Source organism: Euleptes europaea, chromosome 11, assembly GCF_029931775.1.
Source record: "Euleptes europaea isolate rEulEur1 chromosome 11, rEulEur1.hap1, whole genome shotgun sequence".
Classification (NCBI taxonomy): Eukaryota; Metazoa; Chordata; class Lepidosauria; order Squamata; family Sphaerodactylidae; genus Euleptes; species Euleptes europaea.
The window spans coordinates 39,336,929-39,359,571 of record NC_079322.1 but is presented as its reverse complement, the minus strand read 5'-3'; the positions used below and the strand labels follow the sequence as shown (position 1 = coordinate 39,359,571).

The 22,643-nt window shown below is 42.6% G+C and overlaps 1 protein-coding gene across 1 annotated transcript in view; it reads right to left on the bottom strand.

Annotated features, from left to right (window-relative positions):
- ANKRD28 (ankyrin repeat domain 28) overlaps window positions 1-20,142 on the bottom strand; it is a 112,125-nt gene extending 91,983 nt beyond the window's left edge. The window contains exon 1 of the mRNA XM_056858005.1: window positions 20,018-20,142. Within this exon, the coding sequence (XP_056713983.1) occupies window positions 20,018-20,044 (27 nt within the window). The 5' untranslated portion in view covers window positions 20,045-20,142. The remainder of the gene's footprint in view (window positions 1-20,017) is intronic.
- Window positions 20,143-22,643: the final 2,501 nt, after the last annotated feature.

Sequence of the window (22,643 nt, the reverse complement as noted above, 5' to 3'; positions counted from 1 at the left end):
GTTAATTATCTAGTTAGTCTAAAAGCTATAAACAATCTGAATTGCAAAATCAGAACCCTAATGTAAACTGCTGGTTTAAATCAGTCTTAGAGTCATTCCAGCTTCGCTGGGAGCTAGTGCTGTTTCCAATTACAGATTTGAGTATCTCTTATCCGGACCACTTGGGACCAGAAGTGGCCCATATTTAGAATCTTTCTGTATTTTGTAATATTTTGGAATTTTTGCATACACGTAATGAGATATCTTGGGGATGGGACCCAAGTCTAAACACGAAATTCATTTATGTTTTATATATACTTTATACACATAGCCTGAATATAATTTTTAACAATATTATAAATAATTTTGTGTACATTGAACCATCAATGGCACTGCTGAGGGCCTGTAATGCCTGCATGTCAACTCAAAAGGTCTGGTTTTTGGATCAGTCCGAATATCGGATGTCCAGATAAGGGATATCCAACCTGTATATATCTTCTGTCTTCCCATACACATGTGCACATAGCTAGCCTCTTGTAATTCTTCAGGATTATTTCAAATGATCATGCTCAGAACTCACAAATGCACATCTGAGTAAGGTAAAGTCAAAACATACAACAGCTGTTTCCCATTTTATGATTTTTTTTTCTTTCGAAGCCAAGTTTCCTAATACTCTTTGGGATGGATCCAACCCACTTTTCTGATGGTAAAAAAGGAAGGATCTTCTTTGACTATCAAAAAAGTCTGTGCCTGGAATCAAGAGATTTACATGGACTACAGCCATGTAGGATGGGGACTGTACTAAGGAGGGGAATTGGGCAAGATGGAGAGAAAACCTGTTTCATTTCAATCAATTAAATCTAATTTAAAAGCCAAACCACATGTGTGTTCTTATGCTGCATCCACAAAGAAACGGAGCCCACAGTAATCTATACATTAACATATATGCTGCCGTAATTTCAAACAACAACAAAATCCTTGCAAACTTTGAATGAAAGCTGTTGATCAAGTTTCCTCTGTAAAAGAAAAAGGCCCAATGGAAAGCAAACTACTGCCCCCTGGGGTACAAAGTCATAATGTCAAATTCAGCTTCACATTCTATTCCAATAATTACATGAATGGGTAAACTGTGCTATAATCCAGACGGATTTGCTAATTACCAACACAGAACAATTCCTTTCCATCTATATTTAAAAGTCTGGTTTTCAAAAAGGTCAAATATCTACCTAATTAGTGTTGATTGAAAGAACAGAAAGGAACCCTTATAAACAACATTTCATAACGTTAAATGAAAAATTGTGTAAAGATGGAACAGTTCTAACTTGGACAGTTCACTTGAAGCAGTTTTGCAACACCACAATCACAACCATCATGCAGCCCCCGCGGCCGCCCCCGCGGCCATCCCGCGCGCCTTTTCTGCGGCCTGGGAGTGGCCAGCGGGGCCTTCCTGCACGCAGGCAGGCCCCGCGGCCGCCCCCCCCCCCGGCCGCACCTTTTCTGTGGCCTGGGAGCGGCCAGCGGAGCCTTTCTGCGCGCAGGCAGGCCCCGCCCCCCCCACCGCCGCCGCCCCCACACCTTTTCTGTGGCCTGGGAGAGGCCAACGGAGCCTTCCTGCTCGCAGGCAGGCCCCGCGGCCGCCCCCGCCGCCATCCCGCGCGCCTTTTCTGCGGCCTGGGAGCGGCCAGCAGGGCCTTCCTGCGCGCAGGCAGGCCCCGCGGTCGCCACCCCCCGCCGTCCCGCGCACCTTTTCTGCGGCCTGGGAGCAGCCAGAGGGGCCTTCCTGCGCGCAGGCAGGGCCCCGCGGCCGCTGCCACCGTCGGCCCGTGCGCCTTCCCTGCTGCCGCCTCCAGCTGATCAGCGGGCCTCCTCCTCCCGGTAAGGGGTTCAGGGGCTCTTCTCCCTCCCTCCTAGGGTGGCGCTGGGGTCAGGGTGGGTGTGGAGGACCCAGGAAGGGGTGGCGCTGGGGTCAGGGTGGGTCTGGAGGGCCCGGGAGGCCCGGCGGGAGGGCGACCTGGGGCAGGGGCATTGTGTAAGCCGACCCTCGGCTTATACACAGGTGCCTAATTTTTCCCCATTTTTGGGGTGAAATTAGGCGGGTCGGCTTATACATGAGTATATACGGTAGTTGATGGTTATGAAGTAAGAAGCCTAGTACAGCACAGGACATTTAAATTCTAAATTAGTTATCAGTGAAACTAACTGCTGAATTTACAGCTCAGCCAATGCTTTGAGCTATCTGTAGAATGCACGCACTTAGCCTGATAATTTTTACCATTCTACAAACAACTATATTGCGGTTACAAACTCTCCTAATAATATTGTCGAAGGCTTTCACGGTCAGAGAACAGATCTCCTAACAATAGTATGGAAAGAAGGCTACTGCTGAACAAAACTAAGCTATGGCTTTTAGCTGATAAGGGATCTACAAAAATCCTTCTGTAATGCAGAAATAATTACCAAGAATAAAATGGCAATATAGTAACTGGCACAAGGTTGAGCCATTCCTCATTTTCAAGATAAAAATATCTAAAACAAAAAACCTATTTACATGCCCCCATATTTTAAGCAGCTTAAGCAAACTGACCCATACATTCAGAACTTCTATAGTGAGCATTCTTATGACAAGCAATTGCATATTCCTATAAAAAAAAAATTCAGTTTGAAAAGCAGTAGTATTTAGTTGAGCCACATGGTGGCACAACACCAAAGGAAAACATACATTAAAAACAAAATACTGAAAAGGTCTACAATGTGCTAATACAGAACAGCCATATTCCAGCACCCATGGCATCTCTGAACACATGTAAAATGAGGTGGTGAGAGAGAACATATTTCATGTAAGAAAGTGAAGGGAATGGTGCTGAGCCCTTTCTACACAGCCTGTGCTTCCTCCAACCCCTTGCTCCTAGTCACTTTCTCCCAGCAAAACTCCAAAACCAGAAGCCGACTCTGAACTAAAGCTGCTTTGGGGAAGGAGGGGGTTGGAAGACAACCACAAAAGGGGAAAAGAGTTCAGCACCTCCTGCAGCAACCACCACTTTCCTTTTTGGCACAATCTACATTTTTATCCATTATTAGCCCAGTTTTCATGCAAGCATTTAAGAAGTTGGCTATGATCCAAGGAAACCTGAGAAGGGGAAAACATTTTTAAAAGGTAAAGGTCCGCTGTGCAAGCACCGGGTCATTCCTGACCCATGGGGTGATGTCACATCCCAACGTTTCCAAGGCAGACTTTGTTTGTGGGGTGGTTTGCCAATGCCTTCCCCAGTCATCTTCCCTTTAGCCCCAGCAAGTTGGGTACTCATTTTACCAACCTCGGAAGGATGGAAGGCTGAGTCAACCTTGTGCCGGCTACCTGAAACCGTCGGGATTGAACTCAGGTCGTGAGCAGAGCTTTTGACTGCAGCTTAACACTCTGTGCCACGGGGCTCCTGGGAAACATTTTAACTTGTAGGAAAAGGACCTTTTTCTTTTTCAATTGCAGCTCTTTGTGCTTTGCTGAACCCTTCTCCAGATGATTCCCCCAACCTTCAAGAGCATTTCAAAGGGGAACAAAGCTGCAGAGAAGATGGGCCAGACAAATCCTATCACCTACAATGGGAGCAGGATATAAATGCAAATAATACCGGTAAATAAATCATCGCACACAACTCTGAGAATCATATGGAATAAACCATGATAGATCATAGCCTAGATATTAGCTTAAAACATTAATCTGCTGGCTGTAATCTGTCGCTTGATTTGAAATAACAGTACAAAGCAGCTGTAGGTCATCTGAATGTTTTACTGTGCCTATTTCAAACCATAGAAGTTTTGATATAGATAAAAAAGAGCTGATCAGCATCCCAAGAGCACAACAGAATCAGTCTATCTAGTCTAGCATATTGTTTCCAACCATAATTAGGCAGATGTGCCTAGAAACTCCAAAAGAATGGGGGTCTTGAGATGTAGTAATAGCCATTACTACATCTCATGACAAGATCTATAAGCAAGGTCTACATTGCATTAAATACTTTTTGTCCATCCAGAATCTATGGCCCATTACCGTTATTGTTTCACTCCAAGTTCTAGTTTTATAAAAAAAATATATCTCTACTTACTAGGGTTACCAGCCTCCAGTTGGAGACGTCCTTCTATTACATCTGATCTCCAAGTAACACAGATTAGTTCACCTGGAGAAAATGGCCACTTTGGAAGGTGGATTCCATGGCATTATACACCATTCCTCTCCCCAAACCCTGCCCTCCTCAGCCTCCACCCCCAAAATCTCCAGGTATTTCCCAACCTGGAACTTGCAACCCTAGCACATGACACATAATTTATCATCACTATCACATTCCCAGCCCCTTTTCTCTCCTAAATGAAGGACCTCAAATTCCAGTCTTTCTGCATGGATATAGATCCTTTCAACTGTTCCAAGGCGTATTTTTCGAACAGTTACAGCCAGTTCAGATCTTATGAGTGCATTTATTGTAGCCATATGCATTACTTAAACTGAACCTCATCTGCCATTAGGTTCCCCATTCATAGTCAACTGAATCTTATCATTATTCTGAATAATTTGGTGTCATCTAAAAATATGACTCACTGCTTATCCCAGATTCCAAGTGTATTATGAAAAAGTTAAACCTCAGTATAGATCTGAAAAAAGGAACTTCCTTGCTAATCTCCATTGTGTTCTGTTTTATCCCACCCTCTGAAGTGTTCAGGGTGGTATATATGATTCTCCCGCACACACCATTTTATTCCCAATATCCCGTGAGACAGATCAGTCTGATAGTGTGCCATTAACCCAAAGTTAACCAGAAAGTTTCATGACACAATTAAACGCCGACGGAACAGAATTTTAATAGTTATTGGGAGTTTTAATTGTACTGTTATTATTTATTGTCGTGAGCTTCCCCGAGCCTGAATTAGTCAGGGAGGGGCAGGGTAGAAATCAAATAAATAAAACACTCATCACTACAGTACACAAGTTTTATTCTTCTACAAGTTTGATAATTTTAACTTTTATAAATGCTTTTCACCAATGTATCTGAAATATAAATTAGGCAACCAAGTGTAATTTTCTGGTTTTCTTATGCATCATTTTTTTAAATTGCTATTGCATTGATCATCTTCCAATCCTCCAGTAAGGTGAGCAGTTTTAGTGTCAAACATACTGCCCGGGGGCTGGATCTGGCCCCTTGAGAGCTCTTATCCAGACTTGCAAACCAGCCAAATCCGGCCCACGAACCAGCCGAGGCAGCCACCCTCCCACCCACTCTCGATCTGGACTGGCAAGGCATGGCCCGGCCCAACCAAGTGTAATTTATGTTATATTCGACCCTCGAAACAAATGAGTTCAACACCCCTGCTTTACACATTCTCTTTGAAACACATAATTCAATCATAACTGCCTGTCCAACATCCTCAGTAAAGACCAACAGATTAACTGAATTATTTCACTATTAACTCATTGAACTTCCAGATGCAGTTTTTTGTTCTCTAGTAATCTTGTATGACTTCTAGGGACCAGATTCACATGCAGAAACAATTTAACACACTGTATTCATTTGCTGGAATGAGATGAAATTGTGCTTAAAAACAGATACACAACTTGCATTATTGTACTTTATAACTGCTGTGTTGTAAGTTGCTTCTTTGGCTTTCATGCCTGAGATAGATGTACAGCACAATCCTATGCAATTACTCCAGTCTAAGCCCATTGAAATGAATGGGCTTCAACTGGAGTAACTCTTAGGATTGCACAGATAATAATCAATAATAATAAGGTAACATTCAGTTCTTTTAAAGTAACTAGTTGAACCTAAAAGTGAGTTCACAAAAGGACAAGCCTGTGCAACTTTATGGCTTAAGTCACAGGGTAAGTCTGTGCTATGTATCAATTTTATATTTATCTTTGATTTTAAACAGTGTTCTCTCCCAAAAGCTATTGCCGAGGGACAGATAACCCTCAGGAATGGTGTGAGATGAGGAAGGAAAACACATCTCCCTGCTCCTATGCAAATTCTCAGTTTTGGAAATAGGTTTTTTTAGAGGGGTTAAATTCAAAGGAAAAGAAGGGAAACGTACCAAATATCCCTTCTGTGAGCACAACTCCACTCTCAGTAGCTGGATCCAACCCCAGTGTATCAAAACTGAATTACATAAATTTATGGAACTTAATTGGACAGGGTCACCGTTAAACCACTTTTAAGTCCATGGGACTTAGGTACAAAACTAACATAACAAGTCCATAACACCCTAACTACTGAATCAAAATGTTTGGGGGAGGGAGAATATTATAGTTACTCACAGGTAAAACACTTAGACTATTATGAAAGACAAAAAGCTTCTGACTCTAACTACAGATATGAAAGAAATAAAATGGATTCACCAGATCTGTATGTTGACCCACCAATACTTTCAGCACCATGCAAAATATATTGGGGGGGGGGGAAATACTCATCCACATGGGTCATAGGACTGTCATGCTTTAGAACAGTTCTCCAAAATAAAACAAGAGCTCAGAAAATAATTTCCTAGCAGGCGTGTTGATAGGAGTTTTGAAATAAAACCAATAAAATGTGATGTCTTGGAGGAGAGGGTCATCCAGTGACTGACAACTAAGTGATCATGCTAATGAGCATGACACAAATGCCTATAACAATTAAAACTACTATCATGCAATACATAAACAATTATGACAGATATCTGATAGGTATATAAACTGATGTATATTTGGTAGGAACAGAAATGTTTCCAGAGTTGTACACATTGGAAAAAACATTATTTTAGAATACTGCACCAGAATGCTATGAATCATATTCTAAATTGATTTTTTTAATTCACTCAAAGCAACAGCAACATTTATATAAGATAAAAAGTAATAATTATTCTGAACCATTATTCTGAAGTAACAGTTTAGAGGTCACTTAACATTATAAACAACAAGTATTTCCCATTACAGCTACTACTGTCAGACACTATTTTGTGTCAAAGGATTCCTTAACTCCAAGTAACAGGGTAGATCTCAAAATGACACGCAATCGCATGTAGTACAGCCCAGATTTTCCAGTTATATATTTACACATCTAGTATTTCCCTCATTATTTTATGTACAGCTCACAGTGACATGCTCATCTGACATGAGTAAAACCAATATGTCTTTGCCAATTATATAATGTCAATTTATGGCCAAATCTAGTACTCTTTATAATAATAAAGCTAATAAAATATCTGTAAACTAGCTTACATTATGAACAGATAAAAATGAGGTGAAGAGGCAGAGAAAAGACCAAACTATTTTCCTCATACACCACAAACTCTAGGAATATATCAAACTGACCTTCACATAATCAGATAATTACACACTAAAGAACAGACAGCACTAGACAAGTTAAGAGCTATGCACAATTTTTATTTTATTTTATTTTCTACGTTTTAAAAATTATGTAGCTTGTTTAAGGAATTTGTATTTTGTATTCTTGTGAGCAACTCCGAATGTAAGAAGGATGACATATAAGCCCCTGAATAAATATAAAAAACTACTGCTTCCACTTAATTTCCAAGTTTTTATGTTTTTGTATGTGTATTTTAGCTCTTGTTTCAATTGTTTTAATTATACTTTTTGTGTTAGTTTTAATGGTTTTTAGGACATGGTTTTTGTTAGCCATCTTGGTGGCCCTCATGAGGGCAGAAAATGAGGGGTATAGATTTTGTAAATAAAGTTATGTCCATGTCTGTTTCAAGCAGCATCACAGTAGAGTTGGTTTCAGGTACATAGCCATGTTAACCTGTAGTAGTACCAATTTTCAAGACAGTAGCATCTTAAAATCCAACAAAATTTTCCAGGGCACAAGGTTTCATGAATAGATACAAATGAGAATTAAGATCCATCAGTCCTTATATCTGGGTCAAAAGGTGTGAGAGGTACTACAAAGAAGGGCCAGTTGAAGTCAGGATGCAGAAGTACAATGCAAAATGTTATCGGGTTGACTGAAGCTAAGATGTGGGAAATGCATAAAATTAGCAACTGTAATGGAATAAGACTCTTATGTCCCTATTCAGCGGGGGAAGGGGGATTCCATTGCCCTGAATTTGTTAACAAATTCTAGTTCCACATGAGTTCTAATTTCCCTTTGAAGCTTCTCTGTAGAACTGCCACTCATAGATCAGCAATGGAATGTCCTGGGAGAGGAGTAGAGAGATCCAGTGTGTCTGATGGCCTCTAGCATTAGAAAATTTCAGCTATTCCAGAAGTTGTCTTATTGCTGATTTCCCAGACACTGCCACATTTCAAGGCTGCCGTTTAAGGAAAAACTGTTCAGCAGGTTGCTCTAGTTTCAGGCATTCAGTCACTCCTCTCAGTTTCCTCTGATCCCTGATTTATCCCTGAGATTCTGACTTTTAATTATATTATCAACACAGTACTGACTGCCAAAGCACCTGAATGAATGGTGTTAAATGGGAGTTACAGCATTATCAATACTCCAGCTGACTGCTACCATGTGGCAATAGACTCATGAATAATTTGCCCTAACAAAAAACAACACTGGAATGCAAACTAGAAAAAGTTTATTACTGCAGCAGTGCTCACCAACAGTCAATTCAGTTATACCTGCAGAGGTGTGGCTGTCACAAAAAATTCACTTACCCATAATTAGGGCTCCCCGTGGCTGTGGGAATATTTGAATCAACCACCCACATCAGGTCCCCAGCCTGCATATGTAGACACTCACACCTGCGCTGCAAGTCCCTAGAGGCTGGAATTGCAATCACTGCACAATTCACTGAACACTAATGACAAGATTCAGAGTCTTTCTACAACTGAATAGGGTCCTAACTACACAAACACAATATTTGATGGCAGCCATACCACCATAGTACCACTGGATTAGGCTTCAATGCAGAAACTAGTAATACTGGCTAGCTATCCAAATGAGTCTTACTGGAGACTTTTGAAACTGTTATTGATCTGTTGTGTTTAATTTACAGTTTAGCTTTTATTTACCCAAGGGAGTGTAAAGCATGGTGCCCATGGGTACCATGGCATCCACTAAGTGTTTTTAGAAAGTGGGTGAGGCCAGGTAGGCTCAGCAGGGCTTCTGATTAGCCACTGAAGATTCAGTTGTCTATGCAGGTTAAAATAACGTTGTTCCAGCAGCAGCTACCACCACATTGTTTTATTCTCTTATTCCACTTTCCCAGGGTAATTTTTAAATTACCCTTATTTTCCCCTGCTGCTTTAGGCGGCTTCCTAACCCCCTTCAGACCAGGAATCCCCCCTTTGCCCTTACCCAGAGTTACGCCACCTTTTCAGGTGGCATATACCCGTGGAACCCTAGAGAGAGATTGCATTGTTTTATTCTCTCATTCCACTTTCCCAGCATATTTTAAAATTACCTCTCTTCTCTCCTGCACTTGGGCTTCATCTGTGACTCTGCTTCCCGTAGCAACCATTTTGTGGTTGTGCTCACCACCCTCAGCTCATTCCTGAGGGGAAGGGCTGAGCTGGTGGCAGCGCCGCCACGCCACCTCCAAAGGAAAATTTCTCCCTTACATACAGAAGCTGGCACTTTGCCCTTACCTGTGACCCCCAGAGAACTGCTCCATAGAGTTCAACGGGGATATGCCACATAAAAAGGTAGAATAACTCCAGGTATGGGCAAAGGGGGTCTTCCTGGCCTGAGCTGCCTAAAGGTGGCTCCGCCCCCAGAATGCCCCAGGAATGCCCCCTGGGACGACGGTGCACAGAGGTGTGCCGCCAGGATGCCAAGCTGGCATCCCAGGGCTGCACAGGGAGGTCGGCATGAGCATCCCAACGTCGTCGTCCATGCCACTCCTGCCAGGGCAAGTGGCACGGGCACTGGCACATGCGGTCTGGATGCTGGTGCAGGCCCTTGCATGGCTCCTGTGGACTTTTGCCCTCCCAGCTCAGGAATGGGCTGTGTCAGAATTCCAAAAGTTCCCACAGGCTCCACAAGTTTGGGGAACTCAGATATACATTATCATATTGCTGCGTCTGGCTTTATCTATTGTTATTTTGTTTTAAAACTGGTCTGATCTTGTAATCTTATTTGATCCAGAAAAGAGAATAAGGAAATCACCAGGTCAGTGATCACAGATCCACAAATTGGATTTTATTTTGCAAAAGTTATACCCTGCTTTTCTGCTCTCAAAAGGGCCACCAAGGCAGCTAACAAATTAAAACATACATATTTAAAAAGACATCTTAAAATCCATTAAACCCAACAAATACACATTATAACAATAAAAATAAATGCTAAAATACACAGAAAACAAAACAATAAATTTTGTAAATAATTTTAAAATTATGTAAAATAATTTTAATACCACTACAGCTAAAATATTGTATACTTATTATTAAAGAAATTTTGTGCTTTAGATGTCTTGACATATCTGCTCACCAATACTCTGAGTAGGTATTCTATTAGGGAGATCAAGAATAGATCTTAAAGATATAAACCAGCAACTCAGGAATGATTGCATTACATCTCTTTAATGAACCTCATGTCACTATCCTTGTTTTGACCTCTCCCTCTGCAAACCAAGTTCAAGAGTGTAAAGGAGCATACGCTGTTAAAATAACTGTTCAGGTAAACACAGGATATGACGTATATGTTTGACAATTAGCCTAAGGTACAGAGTAGTAGTTCCAAAGCATAGTTTCAAAATATCCAAATTTGCAAGTAATTTCCAGGAGAGCCTTCTTTTTAAGTCCCAAGGAGTCCATTCTTTTTGCCAGTGTAAATAACCACTGGTTAGATATTTATTCTTGATATGAATTCTGAAGTTTAAACATTGACACTAATGAAAACAGCATTACCACATTAGCAGCACCTTCACAGGAATACAAGCTGTCTGGCTAAATGTCAGTTTAGTAAGATTCATTTTAAGTAAGATTCATTTTGCTTAAGTGAGTACAAGGCAACAAAGCAGGATGAGCCTCTTGAAAGGCTCAATGTCACATTTTGATTTCCCCATATAACCTCTATTGGTGTTCTGTTCTGGTCTATCCCATTAAGTAGCATGTTGATCTGCAAGAGTGAACATTCTACCATTTAACACAATAATTTGTTTGTAACACATATCCAAGAATTTCTACAACTGCAGCATGGGTAAAGAGCTCAAAATGTGTTTTCCTTATCCTGAACATTAAGAAGTGTGGAAAACCTAGCTTGTGTTTTTTAAAGCTTTCTAGCCTTTTTAGCTATCAAAAATTAAATGACACTCCCATATATATATATACAGACAGTCAAAGGAGCAGGTAAATAAAACTAAATGAAAAACTATTGCAAACAATAATTGTACAAATTAGGTTGCCAGTACATGGAACCAGAGCATCTGACATTATCACATGATGACAACACAAATTAGTAAAACACAGTGAAGTAGCCATGTGACCAGGTGATACAGAGCTCACCATTCACACCATCATCCAACTCACTTTTGTTAACTTGATGGAAGAGAAGAGTTGTTGAACCATTAGCTCAGAATGTGGTAAAGCAGTTACATGAGTGCTGTATCTTGTGCTAAATTCTGAAAGACTCTGTTCAGCCTTCATTCACAGAAATTAATGGAGAATCAATAATACCTACTTTAGAAGCACAATGAAATATGTAAATTCACAATTACATGATGAGAATATCATACACTCCTATGTCATACTAAAGGATCACACAGTTGTTCTGTTGGTTGCCTCAATTCTTTGGGATACAGGACGCTGGTATGATGTAGCAGAATGATCTTCAACCCACAGGTCAGGACACTCATAGAACCCCACCTGCTAGGTCACAAGTCCCTGTAGATTTATTTATTTGCTTTTTGGAAGGACCATTTGAAACAAATATAGAGAGCAGGGGTGCCTGTCTCACTTCATATGTATGCTGAAAGGAACAGAAGACCAGTGAGATGAAGCCCTCAGTAATGGAGGGGATTCCTTTTTAATTCAGACAACTTCTTTTCCTTCTTTCTCTTCATCTTGTCCAGCATAGCACAACACAGCTACCCTCAATGCCCAATTAATTCTCCAATATGTTTGCATGGAGTCCCCCCTCCCGCAGGTTTTTTTCCTCCTCTCTTACTCATTCCTGGCCTTGTCAGCTCTACCAGCTGGTCCACCAATGTACCATGCATCCCTTGTAGTGCTATTCCTCCAGTAAGCTGGTTTTTTGTGGATTAAGAGGGCTTGGGACTGCAAACATCAGAAGGAGCATTAGATGAATGATTGGGGGGGAAGAGCCAGGCCAGGAGAAGGCAAGAGGTCTCTAAACCTTCTTCTCCTAGCCTGTTCCTTACTATTATGCATTTTCACCTTGTGTTTCCTGACTTTACAGTTTGTGGATCCCAAGGATGTGGACAAGATCCTTGGACAGGCGAGACCTACTACCTGTGCTCTTGCCCTTCCAGGCTGAGCAAAGCTGCCAGAGGGGGACTGGCTGAGAGGGTAAGGAGAGTGATAAATGCTTCCTTGAGAGCAGGAGTTGTGCTGCTCATGCTCAAGGAGGGAGCAATTAGACCTGTTCTGAAGAAAAAAAAACCTCCATGAGCCCTACTACATTAGAGAACGTCCGGCCAGTCTCCCATCTTCCATTCTTGGGTAAGAAGCTAGAGCTGGTTATTGCTTCTCATCTCCAGTGGCTCTTGGAAGAGACTGATTTTCTGGACCCATTTCAATCTGGCTTCAGACCAAGATTTGGAACAGAGACTACACTGGTTTATCACCTCTACCGAGAAATAGACAGGGGAATGTGACCCTGCTAGTTCTGTCGGATCTCTCATCGGCTTTTGATACTATTGGCCATAGTATCCTACTGAGCTGCCTCTCAGCACTGGGATTAAGGGGCACCATGTTATGGTGGTTCGAGTCCCATCGGGGGGGGGGTCTCAGAAGGTTGTGTTGGGGGATTCCTGCTTTGCCCCAGGGCCACTGGCCTGTGGGGTGCTGCAGGGATCCATCATATCCCCCATGCTATTTAATACCTATATGAAGCCACTGGGAGAGATCAGGAGGTATGAATGCTGTGGCTAGACAGCTGGTCGGGCCCGGCTACTAGGAGTGTACAACCCTGATATTACAGCAATGACACTGGCTACCAATCTGCTCCCCAGCCCAATTCAAGGTGTTGGTTTTGTCCTTTAAAGCCCTACATGGCTTGGGACCAAAATATCTGAAGAACCATCTTCTCCCTTACACTCCTGCCTGGGAAGTAAGATCACAGGAAGAGACCTTCCTGACTGTCCCATCAATCAAAGAAGCTTGTTTGGTGGATACACGAGAGAGGGCCTTTTCAGTGACAGTCCCACACCTGTGGAACAACCTCCCCAAGGAGGTGTGCCCAGCCCACTCACTCTTAATCTTCACGAGACAGTTGAAAACAGTTTTATTTAGAATGGCATTTGACTAATTTAGTCTTTCTTTATTGGCAGTCCTAATAGGAATTTTTTAAATTGTGACTCTTTATGGGGGGGTTTAATGTTTTTATCATTGTTTTCTATAACTTTTATTTATGCTGTAAACCAACTTGAGTTCAGCTAGGGAGAAAGGCAGGTAAAAAATGTTTTAAATAAATAAATATGGCCCCTTTGGTTGACTGACAATTGTCCTGGCCTGAACACATATTAGGGTCCTCCTTTTCTTATCACAGGACATTGTAACACAAAACTGCAGGTCATCAAGTCACATACTGCTGCAGAGGGGAGGGGCGGTTAAAAGTGCATCCTAGGTCCAGAAAGATTGACAGTCTTTAGACATGGGGAGACCCAGTTGGTATTTTCAGAGAGGTGAACTTGGCCATGACACAGACTAGGTGACCTTAACCAAGTCATTCCTAGAATAACCTACCTCACAGGGATATTGTGAAGGGAATTGGAAAAGAGGGGAAGTATGTGTGCCACCCTGAGCTCCTTGGAGAAGGGTGTGATAAGTACATGATAGGGCGGCTGTTTTTTAATCAGCTGGGCCAGGGAGAAGGAATAACACAGAAGCCACTTGCAACAGGGGCTTCACCTGTAGCTTTCATTTTCCCTTCAAGATGGACCACAGAACACAAGACGGCAATTGGAGCATATAGGTTTATCTTTTAAAATCCTTACAACTGTGGATCAGGACCCAAAAGTTACAACTCTCACAGGAGGGTTATGAGACCAGGAGATAGGAAAAGACAAGGTAAAGTGGCAGAGAAGGCTCTGAGCCCAACTCCTACCATTAGTTTAAAAAAAGGAGAAGAAAACCCCACAAACTCTCTCTCTCCCTCTCCCCCTTTGCCCTGAGGCCCTGCACACTGCCTCAGTGTAAAAGTATAAATCTCTTCATTTTCAATAAGAAAAATTGCACATATAATCAATACTTGAGGAGTTGCAAACCACTGAACTGTATGCTACCACAGCACATGTATCTTTGATTTCTGCTATTTGAGAGGGAGAAAAAATAACAGTTGAAGGTAGAAAACAAATTCTGTAGTAAACAAACAAAATTACTCTTTGGACAAACGTCCACAGCCACAATAGACAGAACTGTCAGCATGTTTGTATATTGAAGCTAAACTTTATAACACTAAAAACACTAAACTCCCTAATAATGAATTAACTTTGAGCATTATAGTGTATTAATTGTAGCCAAAATTATTTACTTTTAAACAAAAACAGTCTTGAAAATGCTGTATAAGTCTATAGTATGAGGTGTCCCCCCACAGTTTTGCCACAAATTGAAATGCTTTGTAAGACAAGGTTTTTCTCAATCAAAAAGGAGGAAAAATCTGTGCGAAGTTTTCCCAGTCCCCCCCTAAAATTTTGCATTTTCATGTGGAAAAATTGAAAAAGCCCTGAGATATTTTCATACTATATATTTTAAGAATGAAAAGCCATACCTTAAGAAACATTTCACTCATTCTAAAAGAAGAAATGTTTTGTTGGAACATTTTTTCAATGCTCCCCCAAATTGTCACTTTTTTTCTTTTGGAAAATTCTGTTGGAAAAATTGACAAGAGACCGTCAGGAAGAAAACTCTTTCCCCTACTTTCCTTCATATGTCTGTCTTCCCAGTGAGTAGCAATGCACTCTGTCCACCTATCTTGAGGAATTGTGTTTCTTTAACCAAGACAAAAGGAGTTATTTCACACATTACATTTTTAGGCGAACACCTAATATTTTGAAGTGCATGCCTAAAAATACAAACTGCAGTTTGCATTCACATGTTTCTGTGAACACTGGACAACACAATCATCTAGAAGTTATAACTTCAACTCCTGTTCAGTATATACTAGATTGCCAAGCTGGGTATGCCTTTGCATAATGTGTACGAAGGTCATGAAAAAGAGGGTAGCTAAATGAAGTGGGAGCATGACAAGCAGTGGACCAGGCACCTGAGCAATGAAGTTGAAGAAAAAGAGCCAAGGAGAAAGTAGCACTGGGGCACTCAGGGGCTGGTCATTGACGAGGCTGTGAACATCTGAAAGGAAGAAAGTGGGCAAGGTAAGGGAGAGAGCCAAGGAAGTGCAGAATTGATAGTTCTGAAGTTTATACCCCATCAGAGGAATTCTACCAGTCATCGCTACATTATTCTAACCATAAACCCCTATGAAAGTAAAGAGGTCCAAGAAGTATAACCAGGGTTGAATTTCACCTATTGATTTTAACAATTCAGACTTCAAGTGATGGTATTAGTCTGAAGATGTGCAGTGTGATTAGGTGCTGTAAGAATAGTCTTTCCTCACAGCATTGTTTGGTGCTTGATTTTATTTTGGAGGTGGAATATAGAGAATGCTTGTGATCTGAATCACTACCTTATGTAGGTATTCCTTGTGGATTCCCCAGTACACACAAAAATGAACATATATGAAGTTATAAAGGTGCCTTCTGGTTATCTGCTGAGCTGGGAATTTCACTTTATAACCCATTTCAGCTTGACAGACCTGCAACAGATATGTTCATACTAACAGAGCAACTATATGGAGAATTACACAAATCTAAACGCATTGAGATAAATGGGCTTAAAATGGGGTATCTCTGCACAAGACTGTAGGAGTGATCACAATGGAACATGAAACCAACTAAGAAGAAAACATGCTGTGCTCTTGGAATTCAAGTTCTTGAAGACATTGGCTTCCACACTTCCAAACACATACTTACATAAACCAAAATACAACTGCAATTGAATAGATCATAGATATATGAATTGGGGACAAAAATGTCAATGACTTAGCCTTTTGAAATAAAATATTTAACTGATGCTGGAAGGCCTGCAGTGAGAGTGCCAAACCCTAATCTTGGAGGAAGGAGTTTCCAAGTTGGGGGGCTGCCACAGAGAAGAACTTTGTGTGGTCCAACCAAATATACCTTGGACAACATTGGTTGATGCAACAGTGCACCCTCTGAAGACCTCAGAGCATGAGCATGTATATATGGGTGGAAGAGGTCCTTCATGTACTTTGGACCCAAACTACTTAGAACTATGTTAATCTGGGAGGGTACCCAGATTAACCTACTGGGTAAACACCAGTAGTCTATGTCTTCCTACTGCCACGCACAGAGAAGAGAGAATCCAGCAGTTCTCCCAGACCATGAACTATTTCAAATGATGTGCAACCACATCTAGAACAGGCTGCATTCCTATTCTAAGATCAGCATTACCCCCTCCCTTTTGTTTAGATTAATTTACAGTTTGTTTGCTGTCATCTAGACCATCACTGCCTGCAGACACCAGTTAACCTCTTCTACTACCTTTCTAAAATTAGGTGGGAAAGTATCATCTGGAAATGATGGTGGTTCTCTCCAAATATCCGTTTGACCTCTTGCAGTTACATAGAGATATTAAACAGTAAGGGAGACAAGATGGAAACTCCAGGCATCCCATTAACTGATGGCCGAAAAGATGTCCCTTAGCAGCACATTCTGAGAACTGCCCTCCACAGAGGATCAGAGCCACCTCAACACTATCGCCAAGACCTAATCCTGCTAAGAGATCCAGAAGGATACCATCAGCAGTACTGAAAGATTAATAAAAACCCGCAGGGGCACAACCTTCCACCAGCAGACTGACATAAACAAGACAATCAATGTGTGCAATGCCCAGGACAAAATCCAAAAGGATCCAGTGTGGCTAAGAGTGTCAGACTAATATCTGGGAGAACCAGGTTCAAATCCCCACTTGTGCCACAGAAGCTGGCTGGGTGACCTTGAGCTATTCATGTTCCTTCACAGCCTAGCCACCTCATAGACTGTTGTGAGGATAAAATGGAGGAGAGGAAAATTATATAAGCTGCTTTGGGTCCCTATTGGGGAGAAAGGCAGGTATAAAAGAATTAAATAAATAAATGAAAGGATATAATACTCAGCCTTTCATATAAATACCTGGAGTTAAAAAGCCACCATTTTTACAGACTCTTACTTAAGAATGGTATATTATATATTACCAAATACTTTTCAAGTCTAAAGTTAGGTTTTTCATGAGAAGCCTTAGTAGTGCCCCTTTTAAGGTTCACTAATGAAATTCAGCCAACCAATACACTCTCTGAAACTGAAAATGTGTCTCATATAAGATGTCTACTTAGTAAGAAATCAGAAACAACTCTAAAGGCTGTTTCACAGCTCTGTGGGAGGAGACAGTATGAAACCAATGTATGTCCAGACACATGTAATGATTGACCATGACAATTTCATGCTTTATACGGAAGAACAGCACATCACATATGTTTGTAGGATGCTTGTCTATAAAGTTACAACTCATAACCTGACCGTTCATATCCTACTATTAAGAAACCCCACTACCAACAGAAATAGTATATTTCATTTTCTACAATGTTGTTTACACAGAAATAAGTAAAGATTTATTCTCAATAAGGTTTTCCCTTCACTTAGTAAATCATCAATTTAAAAAATGTTATTTTCTAGTGTGTTAAATTGTTGTCAAAGATTTAATTCATATGTAAACAAAGAGTGGCAACCAATCATTCTAAAATTCTTGTGACTACTGTTGCAATCCTATGAACACTTACCTGGGAGAAAGCCCTGCTGAATAAAATGAGACTTTTTTGAATGAACATGCATATGATTGCAATGTAAACTACTTCAATTGTATCTGCAGCAGTCTCTTCCATCCGAGATGCAGATCTCCGTCAATGTGGTGCTACTTCCAAAAAATCTATATTTTTATGATGTTAAAGCAATCACATCAAATAATCAATTTTAGCTGATGGGAGTATAGCATAAGAATGAGAAGATGCAATTAACAAAGCATGAAGCCTTTTCATTTTATGAGTACTTTATATGTACTTTCCCACAACAGTGGGAAAACGTTGCAAGCAAGGTTAAAAACTGCAGAGAACAGATCAACATCGTTACTATAAGCCATCACCAATGAACAAGAGCAACAAAAATAGTACTCGTGAGATTCTATCTAGGAGAGAAGAGATGACAACTAGACCAAAAGATTGTAACAATTTTGAATCAGCAGGGCAGCATTCAACATGTCAAGGCCAGAAAAAGAGTTTGAAAGACATGCTACAAAGACATGATTGTGTCAGTTGATTATCTCAGAAATGTTGTCACATTTCTAGATAAGCATCTGAACATATATATTGATGGGGGGAACAGGTCAATATTTCCCACTAGCAAAGCACCTTTTTAGAACACACTTTACCAAACTATATGAATAATTTAGATGGCAGGGCACAGCTAAACACTTAAAATGCCATAAACACTGATAAACCACTCTCTTCCTCCTGCCCTTCATGTATCATCTAAGGAAATGAGTCCAAAATATTTACAGGCATCCTACACAAGGAAACTACAGAGGCTGATATAGACTCTGGTATAACCAGTGAGTCAGCATGGTTGCCAATGTTCAATTGGGAAGGTTGCAGAGTTGGGTTCAAATCACTAAAAAGCCATGAAGGTCACACTAGATGAACTATCTTCCAGCCAAATCTATTTGACAGGGCTGTGAGGGCAAACCAAGAAAGGCCTAGGTAAACCATGCCATCTTGCACTGTCTGAAAGACGGGTCTCAAACATGACAGCCAAAGTACATCTGCCTGTACTACTAAAGTAACAATGCTTTAAAAAGGGACCGGGCTATGAGTGAGTTAAGGATCGTCAGAAAAAGAAGGATGAGCACCATTTTATATAGACCAGCCGCATGCCAGAGTGTTATCTGAGCCCCTCAGATACATACACACAAACACGGTGCGAGAGACATATAGAGACAGTCCACGTTAAGTTGAAAGGTGACTTGCAGCGGAGTCCAGCTACTTCTGGTACAAGCCTGTTTTGCCAGAAGGGTGGAAAGGGATCGGGCCACTGCCGAGCAGGTCAACAAGGGCACCCATTTCTGCCCAGTTCGCTCAACCGCGATCAAGTGAAAGAGCACGAAGCGCCAAAGTATAGCCTCGCACCTACGCGGGGGGGAGGTGGGGGGTGGAAGGACGAGGCATTGGCACGAGGCAGCGGCGATCCTATGCAAAGTTACTCCCGCTCTGCAGCTGAAGATTGGAACAGTTCAGCACAGGGCTGCACTGTAGGGAGAAAGGGGGGCGTGCGCCCAGCCCCGCAAGCGAGGAGCGTGGGTTGAGGAGCCGGCCTCGAGGAGGCGCGGGTGCCGCAGGGGGAGAGAGCGGGGGGACGAGGGCTCGCTGCCACCTGTTAGGCCTGAACCACACGGCGCAACCTGGGAGAAAAGGAGGAGCCTGCAGAGGTACGAGGAGATGAGGAGCGGGGAGGGAGAGGGTGGGGGGGAGAGAAATCAACAGCAGCGAACGTTTCCCTGGCGGGCGCGCTCACCCGCACACGAGAGAGACGCACGGAGCCGCCCTCACACACACACACACCCCGCCGCCGCCACGCCTGGAGGCCATTCGGCACCGAGAGGGGCCGCGGCAATCCCACCCCCTTTTCTGTTGCCGCCATAGTGCCTCCTCCCTCTCCCCCCCCCCGCGCTTGTCACCCTCACCCAAGGAGGGCGGCCGGACGCGCCTCCCAAGAAACGTTACGGTCGGAAGGCCGGGGGCAGGGCCGCCGGCGCCTTAGAGGAACCCACCTGCTCGCGCAGTTTGAGGAAAACCATGGCGAGGCCTCGCCGCCGCCACTCTCCCTCCCTGCCGCACGGCCCGCCGCCGCCAACGACTCCTTCCCTCAGCAGCCCCGCCTCCTCCAGAGCCTGGGCCGCTCAGCCCGTGAGCGAGCCACGCCCACCGCCCCGCCTCCTAGTAGTGCCGCCGCAGCTGCTGCCGCTCGCTCGCTCGGAGGCGCGCGAGGAGAAGCCGGGAAGGGGCGGGCGCGAGAGCTACCTATTGGCCCCGCCCACTCGCCTCTCTCTTCCATTCTCTCTCTCCCCCACGCGCTCTCCCTCTCGCTTGATTCCGCCTGTGGGTGACGGAATCAGACGCTCGCCGTCAAGGGCAACGCGCTCGGAGCGGAAGGGGTTAAAACAACAAAAGGAAGAGGGCTCGCCGGGCTGATTGGAAGGCTCGGGAGGAAGGGGGGTCCACGGTGGGAGACGGCGTGTGATTGGTGGAAAAGCGAGGAGGCGGGCCGAATCGGTGAAGAAATGCCTGGGGGGGAGGGAAAAGCGTGGCTCAGGAAGGGAACCGCTGAAAGGGCGCGTTGAATGTTGCAGGTAGTGGCATTGCGGGCTGACTACCGGTTAGTGCAGCCTGCTTCCTCTTACCCAGCACCTAGCGAAAGGAAGGCGGCGAGGTGTAAAGACAGGTGCCCCGATCATGGCTACCTGGGCGCAAAAATATGCCCACGCTGGACATCAACAGCTCCACAACAGAGCCGCGCCTGCACCGCATTCCTAGAATGAATGCCTGTTCTACTGTTGGTTTAGATTTACTCTGGAATACTTCTAGTTGTAGGTTGTAATGCTAAAACATAACTTGCTGGAAATGCAGTAGAAATGGGTACTTTTACTTAAATATGTGTAGCATTATAAAGGTGAATTCCCACCTGCAGCTGACAAGACTATTATGAGATAGTGGGCTTCCCTTCTCATTGAGAGTTGCTGCTTGCATCTAATTGGAGGGGGGGCTTTGTTTGTGTTTACTAAAACGTCTTGGAATATATGTGATTCTTTGCTCTTCAGCTTATCTACAGAGAAATGTTACATTTTGCCAGTTTAAAACCCTCCAGTATTTGGGAGTGACTTGACGGCACTTAACACACACACATTTGGGAGCATCCAGATGTTGTGCCCAATCCAGACACAGCTCCCATATTTTGCCCTTTTGAGACAGATTAAATATGAATCTCCTTTGATGTGGCTCAAAGGGGAAACGGGTAGCAGCAGGCATAACATCTGTTTGCACAACAGCTACATCCACCATAGGGAGGGCGGGAAACTCAAGCTTTGCATTGTGTGGGGAGTAAGGAAAAGCAAGTTATTTGGGATAAAGGGAGTGCATACGAAGAAGGAATTTCAGTACTCATTAGAAGTTGTTCAATGATGCCAAGGTGAAATCAATCATATCTCTGGTAAGTGTGCCTGAAGTACAAAGTATTCAAATGTATGGTGTGAATAATATCCTGATTTTTTTTGCTCTTCTGCCAAACTTATTTGGCAGCCATTGATTATTTCAATTGCTCAAGGATGCCAAAATGATACTTTTGAAACTATCCTCTCACATGATATGCATTGATAATTTGAAAATTGGTGTAGCATTCATGGGAGCAACTGACTTTGCATGGGTGGCACCTTTGAAGACCCAAGATTCCTTTAGAGGCAAGAGTATCTGGAGTCTAGTCCTCCTTATTTTACTTGTCTGTGTTTGCTTGATGTTGAGAGCAAACAAAGGCGGTAAGATAACACCTTTATTTGCTCTCACTGCCGTAGGTAAGTGATCACTTTACCTGCTTTGTTTCAGGGTCTTCTCTCGGATCAACACATTAATAAAGCTCTGTATCAAATTCATTGTTTTGGAACCTGAAGGGTATAACTACATTTCAGGATCATTATTTTGGATTCTCTTATTCTAAAGCAGCCAGAGCAGCCTACCAGGTGCTGCTCAGCAGGCGCCTCCCATTGTCTTGATCAAGGACACCAATACATTTCAACACAATGCAGCGAATTGAACTCTGACCCAAAGTACAGTCTCACCAAGATACTCAACTGCATACAATATTTCTTAAAGAAGTCACAAGCTTCTATGTTGGCTGCCACATGGTGCTAACACATGAAGTTCCACACATATCGCTCTGTAGATATATCAGACTGCTGTGCGCCTGACGGAGTAGGTCCACATTTGGACACCAGAAATTTGACTCGTATTCCTTCTGTATAAGCCAATGTTTGAGAGGCATGACTGTTCAATTGAACCCACAATGCATCAGAAAGGTCTTTGTGTTTGTGTAAATAATATTGTTTTACATGTTCATAATTGATGAGTAATGCTTATTGTGTTTTCTACATGAAGCCCTCAAAGCAGTTCAGAAGTTTCTAATCATAACACACGCAAGTAAATGTAGTAAGTTTTGTGCATGTTAACAGATGGGAATCGAGTGAGAAAATGTCCTGTCCCTTTAATAAGAGGCTTAATAGGTAGAATCAGATTGTGGAAGCTTTTCGTGACATATAGGTAAATAACATCACGTTAAGGCGCTATTAAAACAACATTTTTTTCTCCATGCCTGTTTGGCAACCCCTGGTTAAAATTATCTTCAATGCT